Source organism: Phlebotomus argentipes, unplaced genomic scaffold (assembly GCF_947086385.1).
Source record: "Phlebotomus argentipes unplaced genomic scaffold, Phlebotomus argentipes genome assembly contig_5, whole genome shotgun sequence".
Taxonomy (NCBI): Eukaryota; Metazoa; Arthropoda; class Insecta; order Diptera; family Psychodidae; genus Phlebotomus; species Phlebotomus argentipes.
Genome location: NW_026776165.1, coordinates 1 through 12,720, shown reverse-complemented (window position 1 = coordinate 12,720; position 12,720 = coordinate 1). Strand labels below are relative to the sequence as shown.

The window sequence follows — 12,720 nt, the reverse complement described above, 5'->3', positions numbered from 1 at the left end:
AGAGGGAAAAAACGTGACTGTTTAACCTGTAAGTCACTTGAGAGTCTTTCTCCTCCGCCGCATCGCCTCTTGTTGGACTCACCAGTGAAATCTCCCAATAAGTGCTCTCTTCATCATCCACAACACGATGCATTATATTGATACACAATGGAGACGCGCCGTACAAATATTCATGCGCTCAATGTCTGTGATTCATCATCAACGCGCCATCAACATCGTGGGCAAACAATGAAAACATATATGACTTTTGCGCCGCCTGTCAAAGCACAATCCTCATCTATTGAGGCTATTGTGCGAGCTATTCTGTGGTCAGAATACCTTCGCCTGGATCTCTCTCTCTCTCTCTCTCTCTCTCTTCTACCCCGCCGTTTGGGTATTTCCAGGTAATACTTGATGACCTTAGCGAAGGTAGGTGATCCTACGCAATTCTCTAAAAAGTCAAATCACTTTTTTCCTGCGAAAATCATCAATTATTTTCTAATTTTTGTACCCATTTTACCTTGCATTTGCAATGTGAACGGACTGCATAAGGAAAGGCTTGAACATGCAGTGAAATCCATCCGTGAAGCTCTTGTGTGAGTATATTTAAAAATGAAATTGTCACCTTGAAATAAATAGAACGTCCCCTGTGCTACTTGTTAGCATGCGAGTAATATAAATAATTCAACTGTTGGGAATATAGACATAAATTTTCCAACCATTTACAACGTCACAACCAGGATTTGCGAGTTAAACTAAGCGCAGAAGGGAAATTTATGTGGGACCATACCTTCCCACATCTTCTTCGCGGGAGTTGCATACAATGGGCAAAACTGTAAAGTCGGGTAGCAACTTCCCTTCCGTGTCGGGGGTGGAAATGAGCTTCGCCCACTGTATCCACGAAAATTACTCCGCGATGTTCCGCTCTAACGAACCGTCAGATAATCATCTCCGCACACACATACATGCCAAAAGGATGGCCAAGTGAGCACACGGACCCACGTCTGCTTAATTGGAATTTGCTTCCGTAACTGATATTTCATAAATTCACCCGCAAAAATTTTGCACAATTCAACCATGTCTGGCCGATGTGCCTGATACGTCACGTTGTGTGTCTGATTCGCTGATAAAGTCCCACTTTTTGCCGCGCTATTTTGCGCGCCTACTGACAGGCCGAATGCACGCTGAATCAATTAATTTGGGGTGAAAAAGCTGCGAAAGTTGGCAAAATTGTAAATAAAAATAGACGATGTGGCTCAGTATAGGAGAAGTATGAACGATTTTTCTGGAAGAGAAATCCCAGAAAAATTGCAATGTACGTATTTAATACGGAGTATATATATGTAAAGAATAAGAGTACAGATTCAAGACATTTGAATTGAATTTTTAATAACCCAATAACGATTTCAAACTGTTACTGTACATATATGTATCAAGTGCAAATAGTCATCGAGAAATTAAAGTTATATACTCCACATGTCCATCCTCCTCCTGCATGCTCTAGTATTTATGAAATATTTATGTGGGTAAACAGTCTCGTGACACTTTTCTCCGCACTCCAAATCTTCATAAGCCCAATGCGAGGTCGCTCTTGGCTCATTTAATTGAATTTCTGTGTTTTACTAATTCGATTTCACGCTTCTGCACTTCGCCCTCCAGAGCGTGGGTTTCATATTCCCTCATTTACGCACTCCGCGTGTCCTTCCATCTCCCAAGTTGATGACATTAAGTGAACTTTTGCTTACAATGGAATATCGGAGAAAATTCCTGTCTTTTTAATATCAAAGTTTTCAATTGACACATAAATTCCATACTGTGGAGTTGGACCATCGCATGAGACTTTTAAATTAAATTGTGTGTCCCTTTGCTCAATGCTGCTCTCTTCAGCTCGCTGGTCGATGATAAGATGGGGTGTATTGAAAGGAAATTACTGAATTCAATTTAATGAGTGAAACAAATAAAATGCAGTGAAACTCTTTTCTAATTATACAATTCCATTTCTCCAGTAGAAATGATAAGACATAAAGAGAAACCCACTGTAAATGTTCACAACTGATGAAATAGTTGAGATATTTCACCCTCTATTTCTTGAATCAAAGTAATAAGAAAAAACACTTGTCAATCATGAATTAGAAATCACTTTCGACGATAACGAGTAATAAATTTAATCCACCTCCAGAATATCGAAATGTTTACCAAAGAATAAAAGCATAAAGCAGAGGGAAAACCGTAAAAAGCCGTCAGAAGACAAAGTGTTTTCGTCCGTAAATAACCAGAATGTCCCAAATAGAATTAGAAGTAGCCAATGGCAAGTTCAGAAATGCCTTGAAAATATTCATCGTTGCAAGTTACTTAACTTTCATTCCTGAAAGCAAGTGGAAAATGTTCAATTACTTGAAATTTGCTTTTTTTCCAATATTGGAAATTATGAATGGGATTTTTCAAGTTCATCAAGTCATCAGTTTAATTGGTAAACCTTATGATGTTGTGCAATTTCTCTGGTTGATCATTTTTATAGCTGCTTACTATCAAGCTTGTTTTAAATTTCTTATTTTTGGTATAGTTTTCAAAAACGATTTAAATCCGATAATACAATATTTTGAAAAACTTATTGCTGATATTGCAAATATAAGACACAGTGCGTTATTAAAATGTGTGAACTTGGCCTACAAGCTTTCAGTGTACGTAAATATGTACATATATGAATGAATTATGTGTTCTTACTGTTATTGATTAAAATTTCAATTCACTTTTATGTATTTTTTAAAGGCTCTTCTGCATTGGAGTATCGATATCACTAACGACATACATCATTTTTTCTTTAGACCGAACAAATTTTACATCTATTCTCTTCTTCACTTATCCATATATAAACAAAGACTCTTTATTTCATATTCCTCTCAACTTAGTACTTCAAACAGTAATAGTGTGTTATACGATCTACTACATGGTCATAGCAGATGTCCTGCTCTTCTTCATAGTTTTAATCTTCAAAGGGGAATTTGACTCAATTTCGCAACTTATTTCACATCTCGACACAGACGAAATTCTATCTGATGAACAACAGGAAAATATTCTTTATACATCCCTTAAAAACCACATAAAAGCCAAAGAGATGCTAAAAATATTTAAAAGGATTTCTTGGCATATTTACTTGATACATTTCTCAACAACATTCGTGTATGGTTGCATGGTTCTGTACATGATTATCTACTCTGCAACATCTGCAGCTTTTTATGTCATACCTCCCGTAACTATAGCCCAAGTATTCCTGATATGCTTCATGGGACAAGTGATGAAAAGTGGCACTGAAGGTGTTTTCGACTCGCTGATCATGACAAAATGGTACCAATTGAGCCTGAAGAACCAGAAGAAATTCCTCATGTTTATGCTTTTTGCACAAAAACCAACGCCAATCAATACTTTTGGCTTCGATGAAATATCGATGAACACATTTGTACAAGTAAGAAAGCCTATTCTTTATATTATTATTACATTGACTAATTTTCACACTTTTGATTTTTTTTCAGTTAATGAAAGCGACATTTTCTTACTCTGCATTTCTCTATACATTTTATTCAGATGAGGATAAATAAATGCAATAGATCAATTTTTTCTTGAGGCCACTTTTTAAAGAAAGATTTTATTTATACATAGCTATGTCTACAAATTCCTTATGTATATTTTGCGTAAATAGATTAATAAAAAGAAAAAGGACAATGATGGTCGTATTTCTTTCATCTACAAATTATTCAAAAAACAGAAAATAAATTTCTCGGCTCAGGTGGGAGATTCGTTTTTTATTTGTGAGACAATCTGGGTTCCTACAGTTCTATCAATACATGGCAACTAAACAGAAAAGAAGAAAATTTTGATAATTCAATCCACCTTCAATTATCCGCCCATACATTAACGATGCAGAAATCTATTAATTAATAAATCCATACTTTGTCCATAGAAGAAATTATGGAATATAAAGTAAATGAAAGAGTGTAAGCACCGTCAAAGTACAATTAATACTCCGTCGAGAGATACTGAAAATGTCCCAAATAGAATTAGAAGTGGCCAATGGCAAATTTAAGAATGTCTTAAAAGTATTCAATGTTACAAGTTTCCTAAACTTCATTCCAGACAGCAAATGGAAGATTTTTAATTACTTGAAATTTGCTTTTTTCCCAATATTGGAAATTATGAATGGGATTTTTCATGTTCACAAAGTGATCAATTTAATTGGCAAATCTTATGATGTTGTGCAATTTCTCTGGTTGATCATTTTTACAGCTTCTTATTATCAAGCCATATATAAATTTCTCATTTTTGGCATAATTTACAAAAGAGAATTTGACATTTTGCTTAAGTATTTTGATGAACTAATAATGGGCAGTAAAAGTGCAATGACGAATATAAGACAAAATGTTATATTACATAATTTGATCTTGGCATACAAGGTTTCAGTGTAAGTAAATATATTTATAAATGAATTTTTCTAGGTTCAATTTACATTCTATCCTATCTTTTACAGGCTCTTCACAATTGGAGCATGGATTTCAATAATATCTTATCATGTCTTTGCTGCCCATCGTTCAAACTTCACATCTATTGTTTTCTTCACATATCCTTACATAGAAAAGGATTCTGTACTATTCTTTCCTCTGAATTTAGGACTACAGACTATAATATTGACTTACACACTAAACTATATTGTTATAACAGATTGTCTGCTGCTCTTCATCGTTTTTATTTTTAAGGGAGAATTTGATTCAATATCGCAACTTATTTCACATCTAAACAGTGATGAAAATATTCCGTCTGACGAACAGGAAACGATCCTTCTTACGTCATACAAAACTTACTTGGAGGTTCAAGAAATGCTGATGCTTCTTAAAAAATTGACATGGCATATTTTTCTTATTCAATTCTCTACCAATTGCATTTACGTCTGCATGGTTCTTTACATGATTATCTACGATGAATCAAATCCTGCTTTTTATATTATTCCACCGGGAATTATTGGGCAAATGTTTCTGGATTGTTTTATGGGACAAGTGGTGAAGAGTGGCACTGAGGGTGTTTTCGAATCGCTAATCATGACAAAATGGTACCAAATGAGCGTGAAGAACCAGAAGAAATTCCTCATGTTTATGCATTTTGCACAAAAACCAGCATACTTTAAAACATTTGGCTGTGATGAAATATCCATTGGCAGCTTTGTGCAGGTAAAACACATCTTGATTTCATAGTATATTTATTAATTAACAAATTTTTTTCCAGTTAATGAAAGCGATATTTTCTTACTGCGCTTTTCTCTACACCGTTTTCTCAGATAAATGAATGTCACTGACTGAATTTGTGTTGTTGTCTGTTAATTTTGTAACTTTGTTCGTATAATAAAAAAATGTATAAAAGCACTGAAATTGTGTTAGATTTTAATTATAAAAGATTCTTCTTCTCCTGAAGGGAATTCTTCATCATCACCGTTAAGGTTATAATGTCAAAAGAGAGACTATGTAATGGAGTTGATTAGAAAGCATCGAAAAACATTCTTAATTGGCCACTCTTCAACGGACACGTTTCGTAGATTCTCCTTTTTCCTCTTGAGACTTATGACACTTTTGCAGCGATTCATCAGGAACACGTTTCTTGGGATGTGTATGATAAAATAAAGAGACGAACGGAAATGAAATATAACAGTGGGAGTTTCATTTTCCAACCCTTTTTCGGGTCCTCACTTCAGCGCATTTAATTTTTATGTGAGGCGACAGCCAGAGACAAAGTGTGTATGTAAGCCAGATATGAGGAGAAATATTTTCATAAATCAAATTAAAATGAAACAAACACTGCATGAGTGCCCGTGGAAAATACCATGGGGCTATGAGTGTGTGTGTGTGTCGCTGATACTGTCCTGTCGAGGCTCTCCATCTCAGAAATTAAATCACGTGCCGCCCAGGGGTTGCATTATTCCTCATCATCATTCCGTGAGCCGCTTTTTCTTGGTCACAGAAATTCCCAAACACTTTCTCGTCTCGGCGCAGAACTTTCTCATAAAAATGCCTCTTCATCGCCCTGGCCGGAACCCTCTTAGACACTTTTTCACCTTCTCCGGCGCGTGCTTTTCACGCGCGGCCAGAACCATTATCGTCGTCTCGACGTCACTTTCCTTAATGACTCTCACCTTTTTTCCGTTGCGAAGGAATTTTAATTTGCAAGAAAGGCGCGCAATTCTCGGCTTGAGAAAGGCGTTAAAAAATATTCAAGTGCAAAAGGAATCGTGAGTGTAATCTCGAAAATGCGTCTCTCATAACAATGACTACACTCCGAAAAATTACACACATCATTTTCAAACGTTTAATATGGCCACAGTTAAAATTTATAATATTCCTTCTTTTTTTTTTCTTTTTAGTGTACAACATGAAGAATTCATCAGGAATACAATTTACACAAAATTGTAAAAGTCAACGCAGCAGTAGTTTTTCGCTCTGAGTGTGTGTATGCGATTATTACTTGCAAGAGGTTGAGAGACAGGAAAATAACCTTGCACGAGGTTGCGCTTTTAATCTCCGAGAACAATCTAAATATTTTGACATGAAAGTCACCAGTGTCTAAATTGAGAATTTTCGCACCTGCCACCATTTAAGGCGGCCAAAAACCGTAACACTGGGCTTTGTGTGCGTTTCACCTTTTGAGATTCTATTAAAAATGAAAAATTGAAGTGTCCTCAGAGCACACAGAGACCTTTTTTTTCCTCCGCCAGAGCACTTTTCATGACAATATAAATCAAAAGAGTATCGCTTAGCCAGACTGGAGTTTGTTATGGTGCTATATTCAAATTGTGTTTCCCCCCTTTTGTTCAGCATGGTGTATCAGAGAATAAGACAAAATAATAAAAGACCCCAGCATTCGTACCTTTATGTGTTATTCAAGAGCTCGGATGTCCAGCCGTGAAAAATGCATTTAAGCCTTGTTTTGACTCTGACCACTTTTGTTACCATCCCATTCAATTCACACTGCGTGAGACAATCTGTTTGTTGATATTTCGAGAAATGTCGGAAAGAAGTTTGATTTACACGAAATGACTTACGACGATAGTCGTGACAATATTAATTCTCGTGCTGCTCAAACACGTGTTTCTCCAACTCCGTGAAATGCGCCCAAGTCTTGGAAGATTCTATATATAGTCAATTTATCGTTGGAAGATGGACACCTGCTAATGAGACGTGAAATCATAACAAATTTGTCATGAAACCACGCGGGTTACATGAAAATTAGAAGAAACTGTGAAATGTGATATTTTCATTCAGGGATTTAATGTAAAAGTGACAACATTCTTTGTAATCATTTTGAGTATATGCATATCACTGAATAAAAGGCTTTCAAGAGTTATCGAATCATACAATCAATAAAAATTAACGACGGTAGCATATATAGTTATTGGTGAAAATCATGACAGTGGAAAATTAAGCTTTCATATGATATAAACAAAATCATGATTTCCGTAAAGAAACTGAAAAGTCGTTGAAAGCGCTTTTCCACGAAAATCAGCACATTGTTTAATTCATTCACGTTGCTCAATTGTGCTTTGTATATTTCACAATATTCAATGTAGCTACATATGACACGCTGGATAATTAATATTAATTGCATATTAGCCCGCTAATGAAGTTTGTATTTATGCGCGACTTCCGTACAATTTCACTGCGGGACGTGGAAGTCGCCGAGGGGAAGTTGAGGGAAAATGTATACATTAATCCATGAAAGAGCAGCACACATATACATCATGTAATGAATATCGATCAACATCCAGTGATTAATTTCAATTTTTCGCACCTTGTCACTAAAAAGGACTAGAGAGAGAGAGAGAGAGAGAGAGAGAGAGAGAGAGAGAAAGGTGAAGACATAATAATTAAAGCTCCTCCACACCCTCTAGTTCTCATATCACCGGGAAAATCTCCACTTTATCTGCATCGTGAATCGCAGATTGTGAGAAAAACTTAGCATTCACCATCTCTTTGCTCTCACTTCATCATTGTATATAGGAAGTGCTTTGGCGTAAAAGTTGCAAGATGAATTATAAATTCAGAGACATCATAACCAAATTAAAAACTTTATAGCCTTACACTGGAAAAGCATTTTCAGGAGCAACCTGCAGAGTTCATTGGAAAAGCAAACTTTAGATTTTCCGTTTTTACACTCCCCACCCTTTTCTGTCTTGTTGGCAATTCAAACAGTTGAGAGATGGAAAAGTTCGGGCACTTCGTTTAGGGGAATGAAAGTGTAGAGCGCGCAAAGTAAGTTTTACTTGTAGAGTGCTAAAAAATACCAAATATAAATGAAGTTTATGAGTGCGAATATCATCAATATTGCCTATAGTTTCTTTTCTTCTCATCTTATAAATAGAAGAGTATTTCCAATAGACAAAATGATGGCAGAACTGAGTGAGAAACGGGGTCTCATCAGCATAAATTCCCATTCGATATTCCTCAGATTGGCGTCCACGAAGAGACAATAAAATTATTAGATCAATAAAAAGTCACCATGCACAGTGGGACATAAATATTAGTTATGCGATAAGAGTGAAAATGTAAAAACCTTCCGACCACCTAAAGTCAAAAAGTATTTAATTGTCCATGACAGACGATATCTTTTCACTGATTATTTGAAATATGTTCAATTAGCAACTCGTTGGATTCCATAAAGATGCATGAGAATTGGATGATTAAAATTTTACAATATTATTAACTAGAGAGAGAAAAAGAGAGAAGTTTGAGTAATTTTCACAACTTGCAAATATTCCACCATGAAATTCAATAAAAACTTTTCAGTGCTCCGCGAGAAGAGAACGCAAGCTTTGATGCTAATTAATAATGAGACGCAGCAAATGATGGACAGATAACAATAAATTTACAATGTTAATTCATCCATTAAATCTGTGTAAAATTATACATTCAGAAGCACCGCAGGAGGGTTGCACTTCAATGCCTCTGGACAACTCGAAATTATTGTTGGTCGTGTTGACTCACGATATATTATTTTAACAGAGGTGTATTTACATATCTTCTCAACGCAGACACGAGAAGAGGAATGGGACAGTAAGTTGAAGAGAAACCCTCTGGAGATGCTGAACAATATCTATACACACACTTGGGCAATCAGATAAGGACGAATTTATGACGAAATCACATTTTTAGCCTCTTACGGGAAATAATTAATAATGATTGTCACAGAGTTGAAGCTGAAACGATACTCTTAAATGAATGGGAAGACATAACTTCCTTCGCGATAAGTCTTAACAAAATCTTGCGACTTGCGCTAATGAGTAATCTGAGACCTCACCATGTTTCAACCATTATGAGCTTTATTTAAATGAGATAAATGAGTGAAGGAACTTTTTGCATTTTATCGCATATATGCTTTAATCGTGTGCAATAACAGAATCAAAAAGATGCTAAATTTTTATTATTTTGCGCTTTTGTATGTCTTTATTTTACATTTAATCACACAAAATAAAACATATTTGAAATTTTTAATATCTACTCATAATTAAATATAGTTATTTTTTTTGTCTGAATAAATTGTGTAGAGAAATGCAGAGTACGAAAATATGGCTTTCATTAACTGAAAACAACGAAATTGAGTTAATAAGAATATACTGTTTTGAACAGGGCCTAAATCTCACCTGAAGAAATGTGCTCACCGATATTTCATCGAAGCCAAAAGTGATTTTTTTGGGTCTTGGTCTCAGAGCAACGCAAGGCGAGGAGGACTTCACCGGGCCGCCTTCGGCGGCCCGCGATTTTTTTGGGTCTTGATCTCAGAGCAATGCAAGGCGAGGAGGACTTCGCCGGGCCGCCTTCGGCGGCCCGCGATTTTTTTGGGTCTTTGTCTTAAAGCAACGTGATGCGAGGAAGACTTCACCGGGCCGCCTTCGGCGGCCCGCGATTTTTTTGGGTCTTGATCTCAGAGCAATGCAAGGCGAGGAGGACTTCACCGGGCCGCCGAAGGCGGCCCGCGATTTTTTTTGGGTCTTTGTCTTAAAGCAACGTGATGCGAGGAAGACTTCACCGGGCCGCCTTCGGCGGCCCGCGATGTTTTTGGGTCTTTGTCTTAAAGCAACGTGATGCGAGGAAGACTTCACCGGGCCGCCGAAGGCGGCCCGCGATTTTTTTGGGTCTTGGTCTCAGAGCAACGTGATGCGAGGAAGACTTCACCGGGCCGCCGAAGGCAGCCCGCTATTTTTTTGGGTCTTTGTCTTAAAGGAACGCGATGCGAGGATGACTTCACCGGGCCGCCGAAGGCGGGCCGCTATTTTTTTTTAGCCCCAGCGCATAATGAATGAATGTGTGCGTGATAAGGTTAGCCAGGGCGTTGAAAGTTTCACGTGAAACTTTGAAACCCAGAGATCAAATGCGCCAAACTTGAAATAATTAAAGGAGAAAGCAAGATCATATACTCTGATTTTTTTTCTTTAAAGAAGTTAAGAACTCGTGGTTTAATTTGCTCAACATTGGAATAAATTTATGAATCGATTAAATCGTGCCACGCTACAACATATCATGTGTTGCGACTAAGATTGCTTCAGCTACAGAGCATCATTTATTTGTCTTCGGCCATGAGAATTGCTCTGAAGCTGAATGGCTGGAATAGATAGCCGAGACTTTCGTAGAACTTGCGATTTTTTTGGGTCTCAGCCTCACATCAACACGAGGCGAGGAGGACCCGGGCTGCCAAGGGCGACTGTTATCGATGTCATTGGCAATCACCAGTCCCGTGGGCAGCGTCTTATAAATTTATAAAGAAATGAAAAACTTTTCATAAAACTTATGTACTTCTCAAAGAATGTACAATAAAGAGTAAAAAAGGCATCAAACAATCTCTTCCTGGCTCTGCAGGGCGTCTTTTGGCTCCACTTCTTCCTCTTTTTGCACCTCCTCCTTCACTTCCTCCTCCTCGACGGGCTTCCGGAACTTGTTCACCTCGTATTGCGACAAATCCGCGCGCAGGAGTCGCAACATGTGCACCGTTTCGCTCTGGTCGACGTACGCGCGCAGGCTCGTGGTGTCTCGCCAGCCCACGAGCGTGATCTGTAGCTTCGGCTCGCGATACTCCAGCGCGCAACTGCCCGGCGTCACGCCGGCGATTCTCTCCTGGCTCGCCGCCGTCAATTCCTCCACCTTGGGCGGCTTCGTGGGGTCCGTGTTGTGCAGTAGCGTCACGAGATCACTCCTCTCCAGCCGCACCCTCCGGTCGCTGCCCACGAACTCATTCACACTGGGCAGACCCTCCTGGGCGAGCCTGAAGGCGCACGACATGTTCTTGTTGTCGCAGCGCACGAACACCTTCACGCCCGTGTTGATGATCTTCACGCGATCGCCGCTCAGCTACACAATGTCACGAATGGACTCGGAGCTGAAGTAGATATTCTTCTTCTTGCCCGTGTGATAGCGCGTGGCATAGCAGACACGTGGGCTGGAAGTCCTCGCGCAGCGTGTAGAAGGACTTGATGGAGGAGAAGATGTCCTCGTCGCCGTGGAAGAAGACAAAGGGCTCCTCTTTGTAGCCGCCCAGGCGGCGCTTCTTGCGCTGCGGCGCCGCCGGAGAGCCTCTCTTCTCCTCCTCCAGCGCCCACGGCATGGCTCTGGTCTTCACCAGCACCGCCACAAAGAATCCTCCGGCGGGAACATCTGCGGGCGCAAGATTATGTGATACTGCTCGGGAACTGCCTGGAAATCCGCGTAGAAACTCATGTCCTTCGCCGCCAGCTCCCACTTCTGCATCCCAAGCGAGAACTTCAGTCCCGGCACGAGACTGGAGGCGTCAATCAAGTCCAGCGCGCCCTCGGACTCCTTCAACAGACGCAAAATCACCGCCTCGTTCTCCACGGGATTGAAGGAGCACGTGGAGTACACCAGACTCCCGCCGATCGTCAGCAGCTCAGCGCCTCTCTTGGCTATCCTGAACTGCACACCATTGAGATTCGTGTCGTGCGCGGGATTCCACTTTGTCCAGATGTCCGGATTCTTTCGCAGCGTGGCGTCGCCACTGCACGGCACGTCGCAGAGAATCCTGTTGAATTGCATGCTCTCCACTTTGCCCCTCTCCCGGATCATGCACGGGGGAGTTGCTGCACGCCCGGCTTTGTGTCTGATTTTGCCCTCGTGCGACTTCCTGCAGCCTGTCAGCTTGTGCTGCAGCACCTCCTCAATCGCCCCCTGCGCCGGCAATCCGCTCCGCCGCCTTTTCGTGGCGCCGGTAGAAGTTTGGCAGTTTGTCGGCTTCCCGGAAAGTCGTGCGCGATGAGATCCATAATTTCAGGATAATGCTGCTCTTCTCGGCGAATAGATCCTTTGCTGAGGTACGTCGTACTCGTAGATGTAGTCCTAAAAGAGAAATCACAGGCATATGAGACTCCACACAAAGTCAAGATGCCCCATTTGGGATGAGATTTATCAACTGGGAATTCTCGATAAAACCGGTACACTATTGAGTTTTCCAACAATCCCACACTTGCAAAACCTTCTCACCTCATTGTACTCCTTGTTGGCGTACATTTTGCAGCGATTTTTGAGGTATTTGCGCTGTTTTTCGCAAGGAAATGCGAACAAAATAACACTGAAAGTCCAATGCCTGTGACGTTTGCAGGACGACAATGTCGATAAGTCGGTAATGTAGGAATAGGGCATATGTTCAGTTTACCGAACACTCTCGGATCACCATCAGAGTGTCTTGCGGGGCCAAAGGGGGGGG

At 39.8% G+C, this 12,720-nt stretch overlaps 1 protein-coding gene across 2 annotated transcripts; it reads right to left on the bottom strand.

Annotated features, from left to right (window-relative positions):
• Positions 1–10,779: 10,779 nt before the first annotated feature.
• LOC132265700 (tRNA (cytosine(34)-C(5))-methyltransferase-like) lies at positions 10,780–12,708 on the bottom strand. Of its 2 annotated transcripts, none has more exons than XM_059766463.1 (2): positions 12,498–12,708; positions 10,780–12,353 (listed from the first exon to the last, which is right to left on the bottom strand). In XM_059766463.1, exon 2 carries the CDS (start codon positions 12,081–12,083, stop codon positions 11,619–11,621), a length of 465 nt encoding a protein of 154 aa, XP_059622446.1. In that variant the 5' UTR covers positions 12,084–12,353; positions 12,498–12,708; the 3' UTR covers positions 10,780–11,618. Both variants share the same exon structure in this region, with proteins under 2 accessions (XP_059622446.1, XP_059622447.1).
• Positions 12,709–12,720: the final 12 nt, after the last annotated feature.

Excerpts from the sequence above, each read along its gene's own strand:
- LOC132265700 (XM_059766463.1), bottom strand. The coding sequence starts at position 12,083 with ATGATCCGGGAGAGGGGCAAAGTGGAGAGCATGCAATTCAACAGGATT.